A 25,543-nucleotide genomic window follows, 5' to 3' on the forward strand; every position below is an offset into this window, starting at 1 on the left:
ATTGCGCTGTGAAGGTTTAGTAATCCCTTGTCTTATCTCTTCTCAGAATTCTCCCTTCCTTTTTGTTATTATCAATATTTTTTTAATTACTCTTTTCCTCTACCCACGCGAAACATTTGTGATTTTCTGGTATTAATACTCAGAACTCATCAAGGTAAGCTACTAACCGAGAATTCTATCACAAAAAATATACCAGAGTTAATTTGCTTCACAATATATGTCCTTTGGAGGCCCGATGAAGGCATATGTGTCGATGGATGAGAATTCCCCTGCTGCCGTTGTTGATGTCGTTTTTCTCCTAACCCTTTGGCCGCTAAGAGTGACTAACATCTTATTTCTCCCTATAATAACACTCCTAAATTACACATTAAGGTCACGAGAAAATAAGGAAATGATCACCAGCTTAAGAGGCTCTTGATTGTTGAACAAATTCTCTTTGTCAGCACTTTAGGAAATGTATAGAGAACAGTATGGAGAATACAGAGACTGATGTTGGGGTGTAAAGGGTGAAAAGCCAAACTTCACAAGCCCCTCAAAAACATTTTCGTTAGGATACTTCAAAAGAGGGCCGCAAAATCAAAAGAAGATCAAAGCTAAAAAATACAGCAAACGTGAAACCTTTATTATCGAAACTTCCCGAATAGAGCAGTACAAAAGATACCCACCCAGGGTCGGCCAAGCCAGAGTGAATACGGCGTGAAACGTTCCATTTCACAATCAAGAATTGTGTAGATACTTATAACTTAGTTTTCAATTAAGCGAGCTCTACTGTTAGATAAAGAGGGATGGTTTAAAGGAAAAGCACTAATTTCCTTGGCTTAACCTCTCACAACGAATATAGCAGGACGCGAGCAGGACGCGCTGTCTTCACCCGCGGGAATATCTGAGACAAGCTGAGTCGAGGAGACATTTGCGGGGCGTCTGGCACTAATAATAATTAGACCCCCAGCAAACCTCTCGTCAAGGCCTCATTCTTTCCTGAGAGCGAAGACACTATCTACCTAGATTTGCTTCCAGAAGTTTTTGTTTCAGAATGGTAAACCTTCAAGAGAAAAACTAACGAAATTTTATTCTACTAAGTCCTTGAATAATATTTAATACAAGGTTGTTAATATTAAGGAAGGGGATTTCTAGGGTGTAATTAAATCCCAGCCTTATCAGGATGAAAAAAACATAAATATACATCATTATTACCCACTGTAAAATTGAAATCCCTCGCTTAACATTCCTCTCGCATTGAAAATATATAATAATAGGCTTTATATTACGTTGAAAATACACTTAAATATACACTTGCACTCATGATCACAAATACACATTTACACCAACTTTTCCGAAATACTTTACGTTCGGTTGCATACGTTAATTAATCGGATGAGACTGGACATTTCACATCGAACAATATTCTAAAAATAATCTTTTGAATTATCATTGGTTAATTCCATAGACGTGGATCTATCTCTAATTTGATCAATAAAATTTTCAGTTCTACACTTAACTGATAATTTTAGTTTAATGCTATTGCTCAGGTGAGTATTGAGATGCGCGCGCTCTGATTAGTCGAGGATAGTGTAATATCTAGCCATAATCACCCCGCCCGAGGTGATTATAAAAAGGGCGCTAAGTTTCATGATGTCTGCCTCGCGTTTTGTCAATGTTTCTGAGAAGGTGATAAACGCAATGGAACAAAATCTATTGCGAAGAGCACAAATTATACTATTAAGTTTGGCCGTACCCTTCTCAAAAGAAATGTATGATTTTTTTTGGTGACTGAATAAAATAAACCTGCTAAAACTCCTTGCTTATCTTGATACAACTATTCACCACAATTGTAATAAAATATGCGTAATGCTTACTTTATCTACAGAAAATACAACAGAATTCGAAAGCACCTGAGTAATTACTAAAAATACTAAAAAGAAAATTCGCCTCAGGTTCAGTGAACACTGTTGAATAATTCCCTCGACTTCGCCTCGGGGATTATTCAACAATATTCACTTCGCCTTTGCATAGTTAGTAGTCTCTTCTACTAACTATGGCCTTTGGCGAATTATAAATAAATATTTTTCCTCATCTCAACTTCATTTCTTGATTGTTCTTTATAGCTTTGTTGCAAATTCGACGGGAGTTTGGGCCCGTCTTCTTTCACGTTCAATTTCCAGTAACCAGTTTTCATTAGCTGTTCTTTACTGAATCTATTGCTTCTTTAAATAACCGTAAGAACAGGTCAACATTCTCCTTGTACGAATTATGTCCCATAAATCCTACACGCCATACCTTAAAAAAAAAACAAAAAACAGAGGAAAATGAGAAATAACAATACACATCCAACTGGGGCCAGGACAGGTTTTTAAAAGTCCCGCACTGCCGGCTGCGTACTAGTATTTGACAGCATACTGAGTTGTATTACTTCTATTAATTACAACTTTTTCATGAAAGGCAGGGGGTGGGGGGGGGGGGGTGGGGGGGGGTGTAACGTCGGACTTCCACCCCCTTGACTACCCTACCCTATGCACAAAGACGTTTACACCACCAATAATGCAAGATCTGTTGAGGCGTTCCAAAAGCTAGGGAGTAAACTGGACTTATAAAATAGCCTGCATAGCAGGCGTGATCTTGAGGGGAGATCAGTTTGTTACACCTATTTTATCTCTACCCAAATTAAAAATCCATCCCTCTTTGCTTAATTTTCTAGTGTAGATATTGTAAAAACGAAGGGGTTAAGAGTGTTGTTAAATTGAATGTTAATTTCTCCCCACCTCCCTCCTTCTTACATGCATCAACGGAACAATTCATCATTATTATTAATCATCATTATTCATCGTCAGGACGGTTCTCCCTGTCTGTCACACCTCAAACCCTAAATGAACTGGGATTTTTGAAGCATAATGGTACAGCGAGGAGATAACTTTAAGAAAATCCAGCAAATAACGATAAAAGATTTACGGTTCGAACAAATCCGTATCATTGCTCGTGCAACTCGGTTACTAACTTTTCCGACTGTTGGACCCATACCACCAACAATTTCTAACTTGTACCTGAGGAGGAGGAGGGAAAAAAGAAGTTTTCTGATTAGCACTAAATTTTAGTGCAGGCTTAAAAGGATGCAAACAGGCTTTCTTGCAAGAACAGAGGGAAATAGTTATGAACAGATTATCTATTGATAAAGTCAGTTACTAAAGGTTTCTCGCTCGTTGACAGACATGGAACTCCTAAAGTTAGTCAGCGGTATTTCTCTACTTGAAATCAAGATGGCGACTGTGAGAGGAAACGTTCATTAAGGATAGAGCGTAATTTTAGGTGCACGTAACTCATTCATGAATGCATGGATACAAACAGACTTTCGCGCAAGAACAGAAGGAGATAGTTATACAAAGATAAATTGGTAAGCATGCCATAATTTGCATGTACACACAGAGAATGGGGAGCCAAGCTTGTTTTGCTACAATTGTTTGTGGTTTTGCCTACTTTTTCATAAGATAATCTGGAACAGCTTTCCAATCTGGAAATCCTTCAGGGACTTTTACACTCGTCACTGTTGGAAGACGAAGGGCCTAGAAAAATATCAAGATTATTAACATTGTAGAAATAGTTATTTTTTTTACTTTGACAATACAAATTCACAAGTCAAGTACAATTATTACAAGAAAGGAAATTGTTTCGATCTCTGTGGAAACATGCTATCGATGCGAGCAAATATATAGAAAAAGGTACCTATCTAGAATAATTTTGAGTAACCATCTTAATATGTAATCATTAGCAATAGAAAATACTGAATTTTACTGATGTACATTTCATTGGGTAAAAATTAAATGAAAAATTCACCTTGTCTTTGACAAACATCTCTAAGCCCATCTTTTCAATTCCAGCCCAGAGGTGTTCAATTGTATCATTATGCCGTTTCCATGAATTTTCAATTCCCTGATAAAGGAAATAAAGTCGGTAGTTACATATTGATTCCGTACTTGCTTTTCAGTGTGATACAATAATGGAAGTTAGTGCAGTAATGTTCCCTTTGGAACAGCATGGGTTCATGATATATGTAGATATCTTATTGGACCAGTTCTAGGGCTTTGCTATGAGATATTAACCCCTCTGCTATATATTTGTACAGACCAACTATAGCTCAGACTATTGTTAATGTTCTTTTTCAGTAATTAAATAGAAGGTATACCTCTTCTGCAAGCAAAGCCAAACTTTCTCTTAATGCATAAACCAAGTTTATTGCTGCTGTGTGATGATACCTACAAACAAACAATGAAACTTGAACATTGGAATACTTTTATTTTTGGAAGATGTCATGGTTACTCAAATTCAAGGGGGTTTTTTGTGTAATTTGCTCTTTGAAATACCATTGTGAGCAGCAACAGAAAGGGTAGAGTTGCACGCACAATGTTCCATGTTGAACAAATACAAACTAGTTATGATAATTTTGAATAGATGTAAAAATTTTACCTAAAGAAGGAAAATTCATTACACAATAAAACTAATTTACTGAAGCCAATCATACATACAAAAGGCAGAGGCACATGATTGCCTTAGTTACATGTGTTTAAACCCATGTCTGACTTTAAAAAAAAAAATTGAAGGGTAATATGGTTTTCCTTGTTAATTGTGCTTTTGTTTTCTATGCAATAAAAATAAGAGTGAAATATGAAAATATTTAACTATTGAAATATGCATAAAACAAATATTTACCTCCTTGGTCCATCATCACAGCCCCAGTAGTTTCCAAGTTCATTAATGTCCAGGTAGAAAGATGGAACTTTAGTTTTCCGGCTGTTTACTTTTGCCCTGAAAATGAAAACAAAAGAGATTGTGCATTGAATGTATGTACACTAAGAAGTACATAAAGATGTTGGGATGAGTGTTTTGGTTAATTTCCTTTACTGTTTGGGCTTCAAGCTTTTTGTGTTGCATCTAGATAGAGTTAGGAAGGAGTAAAATAATTCTAACCTTTTCACAAAAGCTGATTTGACACAGAGGACATTCCTCTGTAGTCTAAAAGCAAGGAGGTACATGTGTACAAATGAAACTCTATCTCTTCAAATTAAAGTTACATGCTTTTTTTTTTCTCATGCTATATGAACTTACAATCTGCCTCAGAGAAACTGAAAGAGTTGAAACCAAAGTACTTAAATTTTGTAGAAGAGTCTTCTCAAAAAATAGAAATACATGATCACTTACATGGCTCTAGGGCTAAATGTGATTGGTGAAATTCCTGGAGGTGCACCTAGGCACTTTTGAGAGCCTGTATAGACACAGTCCAGATCCCAGCCATCAGTGAGGAAAGGTGTTCCACCAAGAGATGCTACTGTGTCCACAATTATCAAGCAATTATGTCTATAATTGTACAGATAGGAAGATGAGTGGTCAAAAGAGAGAATTGCAAAAAGGTTATTCTGTATATTATAAACTGAAATGTTTACTACTCAAAATAGTAAAGGACAAAGGAAAAAAACAGAATTTAAAAAATGCTGTTATTAATAATACAGTGAGCTGCAAGTACTTGTGCATAGATGAATTTTCAGAATAGAGCATGTAGTAAAAGTAAAAATAATTATTGCTTTGTTCTAAAAGAGTTTTAACATACTATTAGCTAATTTGTTTGGAATTTAAGAATTAAGTAAGATGATGGAGATCCTCTTACTTATGGCACAAATCTCCAATGCCCTCCAGTGGCTGACAGATCCCTGAAGAAGACTCACTATGGACTATAAAAAGGACAGATGGCTTGTGCTCTTTAAGACCCTTTAAAGAAGAAAAATAATATGTTTTTTAAGAAATAAATAAGTGAGCTTTTGACTTGGGAATGAAAAGCATCCTTTCATTATCAAAGCTTTCAATAGGATTTGAAGAAGGTCTCTAGTCAACTTTAAATATGGATACCACATAGATAAATGATGTAGAAATAAAGAGTAGAGCGTGTAGAATGTAAAGCGGCCATGCATCCCAAAATAATCACTAATCAATGGCTGGTACTACTTTCTTGAGAACCCTGTTAATGTGAAATAATCTATTGTAATATAAATAATAGTTATATTCACTGTTATGAGAATTGCAAAGTATTACGGATTAAACTTGCATATACTGAAATTTTAGTAATGAATAGTTATGAAATCAGGATATTTTACCTGTTCAATCTCTTCTTTAGTATAGTAGTCTCCTGGTGATTTTTCTAGAACACGCACATCACATCCTTTGGAAACAAACACTTTGTCACTTAACAAATTAGGTTTATTGAATTTGCCCGAAGCAATAGTTGTGCTTCTGAACAGTGCACATGACATCTAAAGTGAGTTTATGATGTTAATGACAATCAAGATGTGAGTATTGACATATTTCTGGTTGAAACTTCTCAACGTCTGAAAAAAGCAGAGAAAGTGACTGCTGGAAATGTTAATGTAATTGCAAGCTAGATACAGATTGCTGTGATTACAACTTTTTTATCATTATTGTTAAAATTGTCATTTACTTAGTTTTGACTGCGAAAGTTAATTTTTGGAGTTGTGATTCAGTCACTTAAAATTGTTTCATTTATCAACTGATAAGCTGAGTAAATGCACATTGTTATTAAAACAATTAAGTTGCTGGCCAGTTGTATATTTTCTTTTTACTCTTAGATGGCTGCAACAATATCTTTAGTTATTTTTGATACACTCCATTGGTAATAGGATAAATACAAATTACTATTTTTAGAATCTGAAAAAGAAATAAAATTGATACTGTAGCCTTGACAAATGGTTGTTATTGTAACCAAACTGAATTACCATCATGTTCCCATAGAATCTATCAAGGTAAAATTGTGAAGTTCAAACAATATTCTTGATGAATTATTATTGTCATAGAAACCTGCTGACATTTACTTGTGGGAAGGGTAGGGTAAATGTTTCCTTTGCAATGTTTGCATTTTTTTTTATCTATTTTTAGAACTCTGCTTCTTGTTTTATTAATTATCTGTATCTCCTTAAATGGGACAAAAGGTTTACTTAAAGACGAAAATGTGAAATTAATTGAAAATGAATTTAACTATTTAAGTCAAAAGTAAACTAAAGAACACTCTACCCACTTAGATGTATAACACAGTTGGATATATTTAAACAAAGACCAGATTACTCACATAACGTGTCACTACTAAGACCGCAGATTAGAACTCAGATTTTTCATCAGACGCCTCTGTAGCAGCATTAACAACAAGAGCGCAAAAAAAATGATAATAATAACAATAAAAAAAAAACAAAAACAATTCTTTTGAAATTTAAACGAAGAAGGAATGCGACTGGACTTTAACCGGTGTCATACATGATTAAGATTCAGAAAAAAAAAAAAACTTTTTTATTTCACCTTGCCTCTCGGCGATTTCTTGTGCCCTGGCACCCCACATCCCGTTGTTGCAAACCAGAATGCGTTCTCCGCGTTCTACCAGGTTCATGATCGAAGCTTCCATTGCAGCATGTCCCGCACCAGTGATTGCCAACGTGTACTTGTTGTTTGTTTGAAATACGTACTTCAGACCAGCCTTTGTCTCATCCATAACATGATGAAAATCAGACTGTAAATGGCCAAGAAGTGACATGGCAGACGCATTATAAATTCTCATGGATGGATTCGATGGGCCTGGTCCGAAAAGAAGTTTCGTGGGAACTGACAGAGGGACGAAAAGTTGTTCTGGAGGGGGAATGTTCGGCTTCAGTTCGGTCAACTTTGTGGTAGATGTTGAGACTGCTCTCAGTTCGAGGCGGAGAGGTCCGCGAACGGCTACCCCAACAAGACGAGAAAATTTCGCCGCGCTCATATTTTTCCTTCCCCAGGAAATGTGTAGCCGCTCTGTAGTACGTGTGCTATGTAAATTGTAGTAGTAATACCGGTTGGATTGTTTATAAACAGAGTGACACGTGATCAAAAAGGCGACAAATGCTAGTTTGCATCATAGAAAACCAGACGAGCGAGTTTTACTTTTTCATACACGGCAGCTCGTCACGTAAATTGAAAAAAAATATTTTCATTTCCGCACCAAGCAAAGATTGTTAAGATAATAATTACACAAGTAGGATTACATATACGATTTCTATGAAACTTCCCCGTTATTCAAGGGCCATGAACTTTGCCGTCGAAACTAATTTTGTGTTCTCACAAAAAAAAAAAGGAATTAAAAAAACATGTTGAATGACATCACAGAAGCCGACGTGGGCGTGTTGGAGGTGTGTACTTATGCACGAATAAACTCTTCGGGTAAACAATATTTTGAATTTCTTTGTGGGGAAGCAATTGAAATTACTAGATATTAAAATCACCATTCTTTATTGGAAGAAAGTAATGTTAAAAAAGGAATAAGAAATATTTCATTTCAAAACAATTCACGATTTGTCACGCGAGTTTACAGTCATATTGGGCTCGGAGAGGCAAATATCTGTGCGCGAACATTCAATTACGCATTTCCCGCAAATGTTGCTGCGTCACTTCCTGTGTTAAGCCTTGAACCTTTGTGATTTAGATAAGAGCCACGTTTGTTCTTATTCTAGCGAGCCTTCAAAATTCTTCGTCTCTTTTTTCGCACATTTTGGCTCAGAAGAATTTTGTTTTGCGACAAACACCGGGTTCAAATCAGAATGATATGTTACAGCTTCCCATTTCATTTCAATTTTTAACATGGACCATTAGCGGTTTCTCACATTTCAAAATAACACGATAATTGCCCAAAATGGTTTAGCTCGACTTGGGTGTCTAGAGATAGTGTCAACCGTTTGCCAAGGTCTGTCTGAACAATACAATGTTTGTCATAAGGATATTTTGGAAAAAGTAAGGTGAAAAAGAAGCAGCAAACGGATCCTTGATTAATCGCCAGGAATGATAATTATCTTAAAGCCAAGAGTTACCCCGAGAGTAAAACACCAAATTTCCAGATGGCCACTTTCAAGTGAATAATTCAGAAATTTTTATCACTTTGTTGGGTGTTGTGGCGCCTATTACAGGCTTAAGTGGAAATTTAGGCAAGCCAAACTGGAGATTTTGATAGGATAAAATGTATATTAACCTGTTTGCGTGATTGTTCAGACTGTTTTGTGATCACCTTTTTCAGCTCTTATTTTCTCAATGCCCTCCTAAATTGACAAATGACAGCAATGGCCTTAGTAATGTGAATACTATAATAAAACAATAGAGTTTATGTTCTTGAGTATGAAGAGTCCATTTTAACCCACACCAAATGGTTGTGCTGAAATGACAGTGAGTTGGGCTTAAAACATATCTATGCCCAGAAACATTAACTCTACCGTTTTAATAAAGGTTTTTGCACTACAAAGGCAGCTGCTGTCATTTTGGCTCTAATGGCACTAAGTTTTGGTATTAGCTCCCTACAAGGCACAACTTATACAACAATGCAACATTTATACAACAATATTTTAGTTCCACACAATTACTGTTAAAAGATAAATTTTTTGCAAAATGGTTTTACTGACATAGCTAAAGACTATTTTAAGGCTAAAATGAACAAGTAGATTATTCAATGCAGCATTTGTTCTTTTTCATGGTCTGCTTATGCAAAATACTTAATCTAATTGTGTTTTGCTACAAACAAAATTTTGTTGACATGTAGTTGCATCTATGCTGAGCTCCATGCTAATGATTGCTATTCAATATAAGTCATGTACCTGTTCATTTGTTTTGCTTCAGTTCCTTGCCTTCTTAGATGTTCAATCTTTGATAACATTCACATCAAGAGTAATGCTACTATTTACACAAGATGCTGAAATTAGAATTTCTTGTCCAACTTCCACAGCTACTTCCTCTTTCAAAACAATAGCCGCTTGCCTCCAATGTGATTCAGCATAATCTCCACTATATGTTGAAAGTGAGTGTTGATTGCCAATGTGCAGAGCAAACCAGTAGGGAATGGCTTGAATCCTCCCTGACTTGGAAACTTTTACTTTTTTCTCAGAGTGAGTTTCAAGTAAAGAAAGTACCTTATTTTCCTCATCAAACTGCTCCATGAAATTTATGCTAAAAAGTTCAATATGGTTGGTGATGCTCGAGAAAGGAAGAGTTGTAAGGTCAATATCTGTCTGAGTGGTTACTTGAAAATCATTCAGAAACTGGCCAATCTCAAGCCCAAGTGTTCTGTCCTGGTCAAGTACACGACAATTGGCAAACAGGAAAGAAGATTCAATGCACATGCAGTACACAGTGAATCCCATAGGAATAGTTTGAAAATTTTGTGGTCTGAGCAGACATCCCCTTGAAAAGACAATGTCTTCAATAACTTGCTGACGAATGATGCCTGATGGCTCTACAACGTCACTGACAAGTAAATTCCAAATTCTTCCCTCCTTAGCGATTTCTTCAAGTTTTTCTGAGCCTTTCTCAATAACTTTTGGCAAATCATTTCCATGTGAAATATGTTCTATCCAATCTGTGTTGTGAGGATTTAATATCAAGATGTGGTCTGCCTTCCCTCTTGCAGCAAAATGAGAAAACAAAGCAGGGCCATAAGTGATGTCAAGAACATTACATACACCATCTTTACATGGATTTTCATTGCCACTGCATAAATGCTGTTTCAGTTTCAAGGAGTTAACAGCTCCTGAGATGACTTCATCATAGAGGTTATTGAAGGGAGTGTCATTCAGGCGCCGCATGTATGATGGTGGAATGATTGCCACAACCTCTTCATGGTCACTCTTGGTTGAGGGATTCATTATTATTGCAGTTTGACTCTCCCTTTGTGATGGTACAGCATTAACTTTAGATTCAAAAACTAGTTTTGTTGAGTTAATTCCACAAAAATTGAACTTCAGACAATCTTTGGAAAGCTCTCCATGGAGAGAAAGCATGTCTCCCTTTGAAACTGCAAATTTACAAGATGAATCAGCATCATTTGCATAAATGGGGAAAACTGCCTGCTCCCAGCACAGGGAATCATCTTTGGGGCCAGTTGAAAGAGTTATATCTTCATCTAGTAGCAAATCAAACCAGACTGCAACTGCATCAGCTTGACCACAGTGGGTTGCAGTGATTTCAAACTTCAAGTCCCTGTCCTTGTTCAAGCTACTAGGATTGTTAAAATCATACTCTGTCACTTTAAAGGGGCATGTGAGAGATGTAAATCCACCTCTTAACTGGTTCAAACTCTCTGTATTGTAGGGTTCAAGCTGATCAAATGCACTGACACTCACAGATGGTATTTCTACCTTTTGTTCCATTACCTCTCCTCCTATGCTACACTTGGGAAACATTTTTAATCCACTCATTGATGGTTTACACCTTGTTTGATTTCTGATGTCATCGCACATAATTACCATGGCATAAAGAACAGCACCACCAGGAATGACCTTAGAAATGGGTTTTACATTAGAGTCTGAGTTCTCTGGTGGGTGAATTAGCAAGTTAGACCATGCATGTTCTACAGTGGTGAGAATTCCTTCTCCAAGGAGACCACAGTCAAGTGTCTCTGTCACCACCAAAGAAACCTGCTTTGGGATATCCTTACCTACTGTCATCTCGGTTGATTTTTTATGTATGGTGTGAATCAACTTTTCCATGTTATTAGCCCTCAGTACATCGTGGCCCAATTCAAACATGGTCTTGGACATTTCGCAGGCATACACCTCTTTTGATCCGCTTTGAACAGCAAACATACTTAGAATACCAGTACCACTTCCAATATCCAAGACAATGTCATGGCCTTGGCCTATTGCCTTGGAAATGGCTCGTTTGTAGGCTGAATTTCTTTTCTTGTCATTTAACATTCTAAAATGCCACCTCTCAACCAAAAGATTTGCAACATTTTCAAGATTTTCTTTCGCTCTAATGCTTGTTGGATTTACATGTAATGCCCTTCTAAAACACGAAGCAGCCTCGTCAGTGAAACCCAACTTGATCAAGTTTGCTCCCGTGTTAATGAGAACGATCTCACTTTGAGGATACAGCTTCAATGCTTCCTGAAGACAAATCATCATTTTATCCAGCTCGCCATGAGACTCGAGTATTTCTAACCAATTTCGTAAAGCGAGGACGAATTCTTCTTCTAACGTTTCTTTGAGTGACGGTTCCACATTAGCCAGAAATACTAAATGTGCCAAGGCATCGCCGTACTGTTCACGACGAAGACAGCTCTTTGCAGCATGAAAATGCTGGGAGTAAGGAGAGTTTTCTTGCATTTTCGGTAACTTTTCCAAACTCTTATAGCTAAAATGAAACAATTATCCAGAGATTCATGAGGAAAGCCACGAATTCTTAGCAGAAAAGGGCGCTTCATTGATAGCACTAAAAGCTGTCATCCTCGTCGCCATCTTCTTTATGCAGAAATCTGCTGTTTAACTGCGGGCGCTGTTATCAAAGCGAGGCTGAGCGCTAATGTTGCCATGGATATTATGTAAACTCTGAGCGATTTCAGGTTGTTTCCAGCTGGTAAACAGTGTACTATTGAACGGAGCGAACGATCATGACGGAGAATCATCCAAACCCGCTTGCTTTCATTCCTGACTATGTGGAGAGAAAAGGATCTCTCTTCTTACGGTCTGATCACATGGATTATGGCAGACCAACTCTTGTGTCCAACTGGTAAGTCGCTTACGAGCAAACGGCACTTGTCGCGTGCAGTCCGTTTCTTGATTTTAACCAAACTATATGTAAACACTACTTTTGTTGTCACAAAAGAAAGGGGGAACCTATAATTCTTTTTACTTGATTTAAGGCCTATTAAATACTACATATGATTGAAAAAAGATCTGCATTTTCAATTGGTAACATGCTCCGTGGCAGGGAAGAGTGCGCGAGTTCCGATGCTGGTTTCGTGTGCATGTCGAAGTGAACGATGCATGTTTTGTTTGGAGAAAACTCTTTATGGGGAATTGTTCTATCTGTTATACATTGGCAAATTGCTTCAGCTCGAAATATTGAAAATATATCCATTTTTTTCATCACGATTTGTCAATTATTAGTTAAGTTGTACATAGCTACTTGTTATCCATTGTGACCTTTGCACCCGAAAGCTTAAAAGAGTAAGCCTCCATTGATTTTAAAGTCACTGGTTGACCCCCAGAAATGATCTATACTTTCTATCCCAACCTTTCCAACATTTCGCGGTACTCTAGGACTTTCCTTGTCGCGAGTTTCAAATATTTAAGTCCGAGCATGTTTATACACTGTACTTACTATCTGAACAAAAATTTACAGCCGACTTCAACTTTTACTGGTATTAATCAACTTTCCTAAACTTAACAGGCATCAAGCAAGGGAAGCTGAGCCCAAAGAATATGACATCAAAGATTACCAACCCGAAAAGAGGAACCTTCACAACTCCACATACCATCGCATTGGAAATGTCACAGATGGGGTGAGAACACTCGATTGGTTTATCAACATCTTTGCATACAAGATTCATGAGGTTTTGCAATCCCTTATTTTAATTTTTTCATGCCCCTCATTATCAAATTTGTATCTTTTAACATTTCTCTCTCTTTTCCTGTCCTTCCTGAGTCTTGCTTTCCTCACCTGCAACTCATAACCCTTCTCCTCCCATTCTGTTGGGCTAGGCTGCTCCCCTTCCCCCAACCCATGCCTCACCCCTTTTTTGATTTGCTAAGACTCTCTTTAATCTAAACTGTAAACATCTATGTTTTCTATATCTTTAAAATGGTAAGGTTGTAAATTTTCACTCATTAAGGAACTTAAGAGACTTTCTGGACCAAAGCTGTTACAAGGCCTGACAACATGATCTAACTTGGAATTTAATTGAAAACTTGTAAAGCCTGCAGGGATTTGCTTTATGGTGTGTATTTTGATCTAAGAATAACATCAATGTACTTTTAAAATACTATTTCTCTCCCACAGTCTTTACCTGATACAACCAGTCATGACCAAATGGAACAAGCAGTGAAGCTTAAAAGTGACTTTGAAACAAGAGAAACAAGACGGCAGATGGTAGACATGAACACTTTTAAAAGCGTTAATTTCCAAAGGTGTGTAATCATCTAATTTAAAAATACATATTTATAAAAACGGTTTTCTTCATTACTCAGCTGTCATCATTCAATATTTAAGACTAAGGGATGACCTAAATGTACTTTGCAAACCAGTAATCCTTTTTTTTCTGGTGCGTTGGCACACATCAGTTTTGCCTGTCAGGTAATAATATTCATTTGGTATATGACAGTGTATGCTCATGCATATAAATTACAAATTAAATTATAGTCTATTGGCAGATCACTACATATCCAAGAAATTAAATAGGCAAATTTAAGTTATCTAGAACTGATCTTATACAAGTGTAATTGTGTGGGTCTCGAAGTGCTTTTTGCAGACATGATGTTCATAAAATGTGAAAGGATCATACAATTATAGTTGTTTATATTTACTAACAAAAATTTTACCTTTTTGCAAATGATTTTATAGAAACAGAATCAAAGGGTATTAAGTTGTGAGGTTAAGAGGTTATTAATCCCTTCCATCAGATCCATGATGTAGGAATATTCAGTGAGTTGGAGTACTTATATATCTGGGATAAAAGTGTATTTAAGTAAGTTGGTTGTATTTTTACTTCTGATAGAGATACTGGGGCACCTGAGAGAGGATTTGGTAGTGTACTTCCAAGACATCCACTTGACCATGGAAAGAGGTAAATTGTTGTTTCTTAAATTTCACCTCTCCACCATGCCCCCTTGCAGCAAATTATGAAGCTTTGCCTAATTAGTGTCAAAGTATAAAAATTGGTAAAAATTCCCCCATAAAATTAAGCTCAAAACTGGTATATTTTGATGACTTCTCTTTCTTCGTTAATGCTTTCCTGATCTTTTGAAAACCATGCTCAACATAAAGAACATAACAGTACCCGGTTTCAGACCAAATGGTTGAAAAACCCCACCTTGTGCAACGGCATAGCAGGTCCAAGGAGAGTACCCCCTCTACTATTTCCCTCCCCTTCCACCCACTGAATAAAAATGTTGCGATGTAACGTTTCACTTATACACTGAGTCAATCAAGAAAACATAATGCGATTCAAATACTTCCATTTTATTGTTGATACCAATGCGAAAAAAGCTCATGCATGACTATGTTTAACTCTTCGCAGGTACCTTGACACCACATATAGAGTGGATTACGACTCCCCGTACCCATATCAAACACAAAAGGTGACATACTTCACTAGATGTGATAAACATGATGTGTTCGAGATGCATGCATGTTACATTATAACACCCAAGTATTTTGCGTGTAATAACGTTCGCGCTGATTAGTGCACAACGTGTTAACTCTTTCCAGTTTCGCTCTTTCTTCGTTTACGCCGTCGTCAGCAGCGACCTAAAGAACATGAGCGTCACAGAAAGCTCTCAGTGGGTTCAAAATCTGTGTTCATGACATGATAATTTTTATTTCGTTAATTCTATTTTGTGATTGTCGAGTTACGTTTGCTCTCGTTGAAATTCTCAAACGCGTATTAAACCACGCGTCATAACGACAAATTCGAGTACGCAAGAGGCGAAATCGAGGTAAAGCCGAAGGTGCACAGTGATAAATGAATTTTGCGCGCTTTCTAGGTCGTCTTTGAAGTCTTTCTTTTGGAGAGGGAAAGATCTAAATTGAAATAATCCTTTAGAGTACGTAATGGTTTCTTTTTTTGCGTGTCATATGGAATGTCCGCCTCCAAGTTAAATCGTTTAAGACTGCACACACTTTAATACCACGAAAAAGTGATGATTTTACAGGAATTGCTTTATCACTACAGTTTCCCATAATCATTGAGGAATTCAACGAAGCCTTTGTTTATTTATTTATTAAACTATTGATTCATTTTTGTGACGAACCAAGTGGAAACACGAGCAAAAGTAATCGAAAAAATACGGAAGCAGTTTTCGAGTTCCAGCGCCAAAAAACAACAACCAAAAAAGAGAAAAACATTTAAAAAGGTTTTTCTCCTGAAATGATTTCATTTACAGCAAGAGTTGAAAACTCCTGCTGTTGTGAAATCGATTCAAGAGAACTAAACAGAAACACTCAAAAAACTAATTCCAGGTAAAAATCATCAGTGATCAACACTAGTGATAATTTCTCTCTCGCGTTTGGTCTTTCAATATCTCCTGGTTCCTCACCAGACTCCTCCTCCAGAGCCCGATCAGTCTGCACTTTGGCGGAAGTGCCACTCCCAGTTTACCGACGTGGACGACTACAGACGACACGGAACAAACACTTGGCACGATGAGTCAGGAATTTACGCTAACACAGCTGTACGAGAGCATGTTTTACAACCCACAAATCCCATTCCAGAACGACTTGGCTAATGTGTATGAAGTTACTTAGGAGATGTTTTAGACTTTTTTTAATCATGATAAGCAAAGATTTTAATTAACAATTTTTTTTTTAAAATTTACGTCTTCCCCTTTTCTCATTGAATTGATAAACTGAAAATAAAGTGCATATTGAGACCAAATTCATTTGAATTTTTAGATTACTGTATTCGTTGTTCGGTCAATATAAATAATGGCAGCGGTAAGGGTTTATATAGAAAGATCCTTCGCTGCAATTCTGATTTGGGTCGACGGATCATTCAAAGAGCCTCCTCCTTGGAAAGAGCGAAAAAAAAATGGTACAATTTTCTGGCGCTCTGCCAGCCTACGCCCCGCCTTGTTTCAAGAAAAAGAAGAACTTGAGTCCTTAGATAAAACGAGTGTTAAAAAATTTGAAACAAGGAGCAATTATTGTCCAAAAATTTTTGACTATTTACATTTTCCTGCTTCTATTTTGTCTTTTTCTTGATAATGAACCACATTCAGTTACGTAACGTTTGCCACCAAGGCATTATGTTCCGTTTCCTCTCAGTCATCCTAGAAATAATCTGTTTTCAGAAAAGAAGGTTGAAGTTTTTCTTATATTCGGCGGTAAGGTTGTTGGCCAGGTCAGTCATTACCTCCAAGGAGTTTGTTAGAGATTGCAATTCACTGCTGATCGGGTGCCCGTCGCTTTTATCATCCAAGGAATGACCTGAAAGACATAAGGAAATGTTGCTGTCAATCGTGGTCTTGTAGCCAGGTAAATGAACGTTTAATCGATTAATTAATTGTCGCACGTGCACGATATAAAGTCTTGATCAGGCTATCAATTAATGCAAGATGATTGATGGCGACAGGGGACGAGATCGAGATCAGCTAAGACCCTATCGATTAATTGGTTAAATACCACATACAAGCAAATTCATATTCATTTCACAATGTAAAGTATTCCAATTGAATCATCTTTTTTTCTGATTTGTTGGAAAATGGAGGGTGGGGATACGTAAAATGAAAGTCATAATTTTTCCTCTGAATTGAAGACACTAAGCCTTACCAGAAACCTACACTATATGCATTTCCTTGGTTTAAAACTTACGGTTATAAAATCAATGAATATAAGGTTCAGCTGTAGCCTACCTGTTAGGACAACGTTCTTCACATTTTTCAGCGCATTGAATGCTTCATAAAGGCTTTTCTCTAAAGCGATTCCATTGCCTGATGGAACAGGATTACTGCCACTTTTTGACAGTGCCATGTCATGTAAACTTTGAGGAACTAAAATGGATTTCTCCATTTCCTCGACAGCATTCACAAACTGAAAGAATGAACAAGAAAATACTAGAAAATACTACAAATTAACAATAGAATTACTTCCGTTTTTCTTAGTATGCCTCTCCTGCACCCCGTTGCCTCGCCTCGAAATCGTTGTTGCTGTTTTCATTTTTCTCTTTTGCTGTACATTTCGTTCCTGAAATATGTCATATAGTTTAGGTCCGCTAAAAACGAGGGGAAATCATTTACTGCTATATCTGGTCATAAGGTTGATTTTGCAAGTACATGGTCTGTGTAATCAGTTTTTCAACATTACGTGATGAAGGCGTGCTTCTTGAGGCAAAGGTGACCTGATCCTAAAGGAACATGAAAAGTGTTATTGCTACTTTCGGAAAAGTCCTCTCAATCACCACTCATCGTGATCAAACATTCCGGCCTGTTCCATGGTACGGTCAACTTACAATTGATCATGCCCTGACAAACAAACATAGATAGTGCGAAGAATAATGGAGCTTTCAATAAGTCAGAAGCGGCCTGACATTCATACCATAGGTTCAAAATGTAGGGAAACTCTCGAACTATGACCATATTTCTTAATAAAGGAACTTTTGGCGAGTGAGTTCCTACTACTGGCTCTTACAATTCCCTTATAACTAAGAATACTACGAAACTTCAGAAACTGGCCACGCAATTCATGTGGATGCAGCAGAGACCATGGACAGTTCAACTGATTATCACAATGCAACATCGTACCTGTGAGAGAGTATTCATAACGCCTTTGGGATTCATAGCAAAATTTTTATGAAATACGGCGGCCCAACGAGGGAGTGAATGAATTTAAATATCTGTGCAGCAGTCTGAAGAGGTCCATGTCCCAGATATAGAAGAACATTAACGTTATATACTGTTCAATCTGTCAAAAATGCCACTTGGAGTGTGACAGAAAACATTCGCTCATTGCATGATCACTGCCGGTAAATACCCAGTTCTGCACCTATAGCTGGCGATTATATGAAATTGCAACTAAACGGGGAAGGAATCACTTTAACTTCGCCTACGAGAATAAACAATTCCATGGGCGACACGAAAAATATATTTTCCTTCCGTGCAAATTTCCTACGGGCAAAATTACTTGAATGAGAGTTGTTTTTAATGGTCCATTGTTACCGGATGTTTACGAGTATTACGAGTATCATGACTCAATCCTACCAGTAGGCAAGGTGGTCTCATGTACCCCTGTGGACAAAATTACCTAGACGTGTGCCGCTCTTTAAAGCTTTTTGTTTATTGAAGTCATTGATGTCGTGGGTTGGGGAGACATGCGAATGCAATTTAAGTACGCAAGGCTCTAAGCTAGTTTGTCGACTTGGAACCTTCGCGGCTTTTTGTGAACATCGTCGAAAATAAGGGTTATCTTGCGGTGAAAACTCTCGCATCACAATCTCGAAAAGCGGCAGTGAATATAGGGATAAATAGAGGACTCGGTGGATTAATAATCGGAGATCATTGTTTCATTCGATCAACCGTGTTTTAATGGGCCTGGCGCTGTCGGTCCACCGTTTGCTAAACATTTTTTTTGCACTGTAGTTGGAGATACATTAAGTTTCTATAGCCTTCGCTGCGAAAGGAAACAGTTCCATTATCGACAGGATCGAAACACGCGAAAATATGGTCAATTTTTTCTAAAAGCATTTCGTGCAAAATCTCTAGCAGGCAGCCTTAATGAAGTTTTGTTTTTTAACGATAGTCTTTTCTTTACTACGCCATACAAAATGCAGCCAGTCAGAATACAGAAACACCGATGTATCTTCCAACCTTCCCATCGTTGTCTGCTATCTTTTGACCGTTTACATTTTGAAACTAGTGTCATTTTCGGTTTGTTCTCGGCGTTCAACCTTGACAACTTAAAAATTTGCTAAGCACTCTGTTTTCTTTTTATGTGATGAATATTCAGTTTTAGTGTTTTTAGTGTTTTAAACAGGATACAGTAAGGGGCTAGTTCAGAATTAAATCTACGCGTATGCCTTATTGATGGTGTTGGCATTTGTTTTATTTCATCTTTTTTTGGAATGGTATAAAACAGTTTTGAAATACTTTTTCGAGGCACACTTCGGAATGTCCCTCTAGTCATTTAGATGGGGTCATAATAGTCATAATACACACTCGACTGAAATCTTCTGGGTACACCAAAGATGTCCAAGTGACTCGTGGGATATTCCATGGTTTATTTAATCCAAAGCGTTTTGTGACTAGTAGGCGTTGAGATGTCTGTCAAGACATACAATGAGCTGTATCCAACTTCGAATATCCAACTTCGAATATCCAACTTCGAATAACGTGACTTTTTCCTACACATAGTTGGAGGTGGTAAGGGGGGGGAGGGGGTGCTACTCTTCCCTTCCCTCTCCCCTTGCACAACTGCTGCCCCCTAAGGGCCTGATAATAAGGAATTATCGAACTTACCTTTCCCTAGCTAGTGAATATTCTACCAAAAAAAGCAAACTTAGCTGCCAGATGTTGTTTTTGTCTGTAATTTTTTTTTGTCTGTAATGACCTGCAGGATGATTTTGAGCCATTGTCAAGAACTATGACCTGTTTCTGTCTTCACATTTGATGCACGTCAATGGCACGTGTCTGAACAATTTTTGGAAAACATCTCGCATCAATCCTCTCTTCAAGCACTAAGTGCGTTCTCAAGACGAAAAAATGAATGCTCCTTCTCAGTAAAAATCGTAATTGCGAAAAGCGACAATTACACAATGGTGTTTTTTGTAAGAGGTTGACTGATTGCATCATGAATTAAGGAGGTTCGCCTTCATTGATCAGCCGTGACTGGTACCTACTCACAGTGTTCTATGACAAGTTTCAATTACATTTCATTGACAAAGTGTAAAAAAACAGCTGACTATTCAATTAGCTTTTTTTTACAGTTTCCACAGAAAGAGGCAACACTGGGTGTGCCTCTCAGCAACTTGTGCTGAATTCAGCCATTTTTTTTCCTGTTCATAAATCCCTCTTGTTCATAGAGCTTGTATACAACCTGCGTGACTTTAAGGGTGAGTTCTTTTCATAATTATGCGGCACGTCCTCTTTGAGTCTAACTGTCTGCGGCGCGACATGCCAAATATAAACTCGAATGAAACAGTTTATGGATTACTACCAGCATCGTCTGCAATAGCCTAGACAGAGAAGGGCAAATACTGTACACTGTGATTGTCTGGCCGAGAATTCCCTCCCCTTCAGATCAGTCTCAATGGTCAGATGGCAAAAATGGCTTTCTCCCGAAGGTTTCCAGTGACAATAATGTTGAAAGTAAACCTTGAGCCGTATTCTTGATCAAAGCAAAATTTTTTTGTCTATTCTTCCTCAATCCCTGTAGTGGAATCCATTCCAACATTTCTTTTATTTGTCTACAAGTCTTCAGATAGCCCTGTCATACATCTGACTTTTAACTGACCGAGGATTCAACACCAAACAATGCATCAATGCCATCGGGAAAAGACAGTTTCTCAAATGTCTCGTACCGGAGAAATAAGTGTTCAGCTAATTGAGTCGGATCTGTAATTGGAACCTGGAAATACCAGAAACACTTCCTTTAGAATTCATAGCCAATATAAAAAAATTCACTTAAATGGAGGTGTCAGTAACTGTTTCCATAAGCAGCTGGGCTGCCAACGTTGTAATAGGCAGCTGTGCCCAGAAAAGGAGCCAAAAAGCCAAACCCAAGCACATGAGCCTTCTCGCAAGCTAAAAAGACGGTGGGTAAGAGGTCTCACAGGAAGGTGGTAGACCATCCGTAATCCACTTTTATTGAAATACCTTGCTGAGGTGTATGGCGAGAGATTGGAGCATAGGAAAAGTATCCTATGTGAATGGGGAGGATGGGTAAATTCTGCATAGCTGCTGGAACTTAAGTCTGGTTCTGTTGCTAAAAGCAACCAGGAGGACTGTTACTCCTCCTGGATGAAAAGTTAGCTCAACTCATGCAACTCAAAAATATTTTCAAGGCTCCCCATTCTCTTGTTGCCATTTATTCTCCATTTCTTAACCAAGAAAACAACACAGTGAACCCAATCTTTCCTTTCGTGGTTTTTATAACAAGAGGCAACAGCCATGGTGGGAAAACAGACTATTGCAAGTAATCTCCTAGCGTATTGATAGCTTTCCATTACAGTTTGCTGTTGAGCATTTTCACTTCTAGGTGGAGAGATTCCAGTCTAGGCTGGAACCTGTCTACATTAAAATTTGTTGAGGAAAATTCAAGTACCATAAAGAGGACCAACCTTTAATTCTAAGAGGTCTGCTACTTTTCTTTCTTTGGATGAATATTCCCTTAACATGTATGAAGTGCCAGCCTGTAATTGGACCATAAATTAGAAGATGGATCACAAAAGACAGTCAATAAACTGCTGCATAAAGAAAAGAACAAATGTCTTTTGGGTAATTCTGTTTGGACCCTGCAGTAAAACCAACCCAAATGTTCTTGGCCATAACACATGTCAGACTGCCAAAAAGACTTCAAATTTTTTAGGACCAGTTTCTTTAAAAAGGTTTACAGTGGTAAATCTCATTTTAATTAAAAAGTACTATGTACCTTGTGATGAATTCTTGTATCATTGATCCTAACAAGAACTCCATCTACTCTCAAAAAAAATCTCAGCAACAGAAAGAAACCTCCCTGCATAACACGCTGAAAGTAAAAAATGCATGAAATGAATAAGATGTCTTTGCATGCCCATGGCTGTATAATCACATAATATGAATTTCTCTCTCAATCAGAGAGAGAGAGTTTTAAATCTATAGGACAAAACTTAAGCACAAGTTACAGCTCAAGCCAGAAAGAACTGGCCTGTATACAGGACACACATTTCTCCGCCCACTGGAAGATTTGAGGTTTTTTTTGTGAGGTTCTTTCAAAATTCTTTGATATGTTTTTTTTCTGTAAAATAAATCCTTTGTTGAACAAGCTCGTTTAGAAAAATAGGTGGGTATTAAGTTGATCTTCATTTGCCAGGACACTGACAACATTGGGCTGCAAAAATGCAAAAAGAAAAAAAAGCTTTGCACACATTCAATCATATTGACTTTACAATTGGTCACATAAACATTCATAACTACATCTGTTTTCTCTTACCATTTTGACATTCAACTTTGCTATGCCGTTATCTGCTAATTCATCTTCATACAATATAATGTCTTCATAGAAATATATCTTTTCTTTAACTTTAAGCTGTTCTAGATCTATTCTCTCTTTGGTGGGCTCAACCTGGAATAAGTGAGGAGAACACAACATAAGATTTTTACTAACTCTTTAACCCCTAAGAACATTAAGCATCTAACTTCTCCTAACAGCGGCACCCCTGAATCAAAAATCAAGTTGTGAGAATAACAGAAATGATCACTAACTCTTGAAAGAAGTTCTTGATTGTTAAACAAATTCTCCTTGTCAGTACCTTGGGAAATGTATAGAGAACAGTTAAGAGACTATGCATGCTGATGTTATAGTGCTAAGGGTTGAACAAGTAAAGCAATATTTGTCAATAATGGCACATGATATGGAAGAATAAATTGATATCATTATATTTCAAAAATGAATGAATCAGTGATTGACAGATATACTCTACAGGCTGAATTTCATGCTATACTAAATTAAATATGACTCAAAACTATTAACTAAAGTGAATTATTCAGTTGCTGAGTCAAAGACCTTACAATGCATAAATTTCTCTTACTTATCTTTAAAACCACACCTGAAATACAATCTCTTCTTTTCCAGTCAGTGTACCCTTGTAATCTGTTGTGAATGTCCAGTCAAAAGGTTTTATAACCTCTTTGATATATTCTGAATCCTGCCTACGAGGTTCAGGTGAAAAAACGAAAAGAGAGACACAATATGTAAAAGCAATTTGGTTAATTCTTGGTAACATTAACCTTTTAACTTGAAGTGATTAACATGTAACTCCTCCCTACAATACCAATTCACTATCCAGCAAACAGGTTATTAGAATACACTCATACTTATCAGGAAGAAGTTGTTATCTTGATCTAACACCAGATTCTTATAACTCACTAATAGGGAAATGTGTAGTAGCAAAAGGGGAGAATTAACAATCAGATCTTGGAAGTTGAAGGGTTAATTACATTTGCTCTCGAATAACTTCTAAATAGGTTACACGAATCAGCTCTTAGCTATTAAGTTTGCCTTACACTTCTTTACATTGTATGATGTTTATTACCTTTAAAAATCTGAACTTCTCTCACTTTCTACACCTTATTCATGGTAAATGCACTTCTTTTAGATAGAGTATCTTCGTAGAACCCCCTGTGGGAAGTACACTCCCCACTGGATCTTAAAAATTTACACTAAATAAATTACCCAACAGTGAAGATACAGTTGAACTCCTTTACAGATATATATTCTATAAGAAAACACTATTGAAGTGTTTAATCATTGAGAGGAGAACTGTGGCTATGAATGCTTTGCATGCTTAGCCATTTAAAGTAGTGCACTTGTGAGAGCTACTATCTGAATTTTTATTTATGAGCTTCACCTTTTGCTTTGCCATTCTTCTGCAACAGCAACCTTCATCAAGTCGTGCCTGTTGTCTACCAGTTTTAGTGCATCCAGTGCATTAAATTGAATCCCAAATCCTGCAGCATGATCAATCTGTAGAACATTGTCGCCAAACACCATTTCAGGAAGAGAAGGAAGCTCCAGCTCAGAAGAGATTCTATATAACAGCACAGAGAAATAAAAATAATCTAGCTTTAAAGGCACCCAACCCCAAGATCAGATTTGTTTAACACCGAAAAGTTCCATTGAGATAGAAGAAACAAAGCCAGCAGGGAGTAAGATCCTTTCATATCTGTTCAGAGATCGGCTGATATACATATAAGAAAATTTCTGGAAAAAATATGTACTGTAGTACATATTATACATATTATATCTACAACCAACTTAATTTGTCTCATGTCATTGTCATGCTAGACATGCGATTTAGGAGTTTTACAACCCTACCTCTCTGCGTCATTCGCTTTAAGAATAGCCCCTTTGGTGGTAGTTATTTTCCAAGGTCCAAAGCCAAAGACGTCAGACTTCTTCATTCTTAATCTTGTATTCCCTCTCACCTTATCGAGGAGAATTTAGATCGAATATTTTCACAATAATGTTTAGAGTAATGTTTAGAATGAATAGCCCAGCGGTTATTCTGAGGGAACTTGAACGCCCGGAGTATTATGGTATTCAGCGGACACGCATCTAGAACTAAATGTTTTGTGTAAGTGTTACGGAAAACTACAGGACATTTCACATGAGCATACATGACATACAAAATGTTTCCCGCGCCTGAATGCATAAGTGCCTTTATTAGAAATGACTGTTGATGTCTTATGTTTTGTAAAAACCCATGTCTAACTGCTTTATTTGACAATGCTACCATGCAATATCGATGAAATTTTGCGGGAAGATCTGCGTGACGTAGTTTATGTCTGTCCAATTATTAAAAAAAATGATGGATAATGAGCTCGAGAGAATTTTGATAGCTATTGTATGGAATAAGAAAAGACACCACCCTGTGTCCATTCTCGGTAAAGCCTCTTGCCTCACAGTGTTATAACGTATATCTATACCTCTTGGTAAAGGATTTAATTTTGGTGCCAACATACATGTATGTGGGTGGTACCTTCCATATGCGAAAAGGAAATGTGTAATGTTCCATTCGTGTATCAGGACAGCCGCGCACGTTACAACCCTTTGGTGATTTGTCCACCAAATGAATGCCGCGTTTAGTGAAAAGTGACCATAAAGCAACAGAAATATTTTTATATAATAAATGCGTCCACAAAGGGAAAAATGCGAAATACCCGCCGAGTATCAGTTTCCTAATGCACGCACTTGTTAGCTTTTTGAAAAATGTCCAAATCGTAGTGTTTGTCGAGCCCCGGCAAATGAGGTCGTCCGCCAGTTCTTTGTATGATTCATTTCCTTTGTTAATGAACGGAAACGCTCG

The 25,543-nt window shown here is 37.3% G+C and overlaps 5 protein-coding genes across 7 annotated transcripts; 1 reads left to right on the forward strand and 4 right to left on the reverse strand.

Moving 5' to 3' along the window:
- Window positions 1–601: 601 nt before the first annotated feature.
- On the reverse strand, window positions 602–9,788 carry LOC131793688 (alanine--glyoxylate aminotransferase-like). 2 transcript variants are annotated; one of them, XR_010718671.1, is made up of 12 exons: window positions 9,651–9,788; window positions 7,345–7,841; window positions 6,135–6,199; window positions 5,651–5,751; window positions 5,188–5,343; window positions 4,699–4,794; window positions 4,175–4,244; window positions 3,826–3,921; window positions 3,469–3,554; window positions 2,993–3,038; window positions 2,041–2,277; window positions 602–2,003 (listed from the first exon to the last, which is right to left on the reverse strand). XR_010718671.1 is itself a non-coding variant. In XM_059111142.2 (11 exons), exons 1-11 carry the CDS (start codon window positions 9,707–9,709, stop codon window positions 2,176–2,178), a joined length of 1,374 nt encoding a protein of 457 aa, XP_058967125.2. In that variant the 5' UTR covers window positions 9,710–9,788; the 3' UTR covers window positions 602–2,175. The 2 variants fall into 2 exon arrangements, 1 of the variants encoding a protein (XP_058967125.2); XM_059111142.2 differs by having other exon boundaries at window positions 602–2,277.
- Window positions 9,693–12,289, reverse strand: LOC131793651 (protein arginine N-methyltransferase 9-like). The gene has a single exon (XM_059111093.2). It carries the CDS (start codon window positions 12,153–12,155, stop codon window positions 9,693–9,695), a length of 2,463 nt encoding a protein of 820 aa, XP_058967076.2. The 5' UTR covers window positions 12,156–12,289.
- A 39-nt stretch (window positions 12,290–12,328) lies between these two features.
- On the forward strand, window positions 12,329–16,274 carry LOC131793652 (cilia- and flagella-associated protein 95). The gene is made up of 6 exons (XM_059111094.2): window positions 12,329–12,558; window positions 13,222–13,333; window positions 13,831–13,958; window positions 14,546–14,614; window positions 15,068–15,128; window positions 16,089–16,274. Exons 1-6 carry the CDS (start codon window positions 12,440–12,442, stop codon window positions 16,272–16,274), a joined length of 675 nt encoding a protein of 224 aa, XP_058967077.1. The 5' UTR covers window positions 12,329–12,439.
- Window positions 16,275–16,514: 240 nt separating this feature from the next.
- On the reverse strand, window positions 16,515–18,425 carry LOC131793653 (uncharacterized). Of its 2 annotated transcripts, XR_009340915.2 has the most exons (4): window positions 18,288–18,425; window positions 17,678–18,008; window positions 17,400–17,577; window positions 16,515–16,974 (listed from the first exon to the last, which is right to left on the reverse strand). XR_009340915.2 is itself a non-coding variant. In XM_059111095.2 (3 exons), exons 1-3 carry the CDS (start codon window positions 18,321–18,323, stop codon window positions 16,835–16,837), a joined length of 354 nt encoding a protein of 117 aa, XP_058967078.1. In that variant the 5' UTR covers window positions 18,324–18,411; the 3' UTR covers window positions 16,515–16,834. The 2 variants fall into 2 exon arrangements, 1 of the variants encoding a protein (XP_058967078.1); XM_059111095.2 differs by lacking the exon at window positions 17,678–18,008 and having other exon boundaries at window positions 18,288–18,411.
- Window positions 18,426–19,569: 1,144 nt separating this feature from the next.
- Window positions 19,570–24,736, reverse strand: LOC131793609 (TIP41-like protein). Its single transcript, XM_059111038.2, has 7 exons — window positions 24,553–24,736; window positions 24,086–24,265; window positions 23,285–23,387; window positions 22,669–22,800; window positions 22,129–22,224; window positions 21,818–21,889; window positions 19,570–21,105 (listed from the first exon to the last, which is right to left on the reverse strand). The coding sequence occupies exons 1-7, from the start codon at window positions 24,636–24,638 to the stop codon at window positions 20,983–20,985; spliced, it is 792 nt and encodes a 263-aa protein (XP_058967021.1). The 5' UTR covers window positions 24,639–24,736; the 3' UTR covers window positions 19,570–20,982.
- Window positions 24,737–25,543: the final 807 nt, after the last annotated feature.

Source organism: Pocillopora verrucosa, chromosome 9 (assembly GCF_036669915.1).
Source record: "Pocillopora verrucosa isolate sample1 chromosome 9, ASM3666991v2, whole genome shotgun sequence".
In the NCBI taxonomy this organism is placed as follows: domain Eukaryota; kingdom Metazoa; phylum Cnidaria; class Anthozoa; order Scleractinia; family Pocilloporidae; genus Pocillopora; species Pocillopora verrucosa.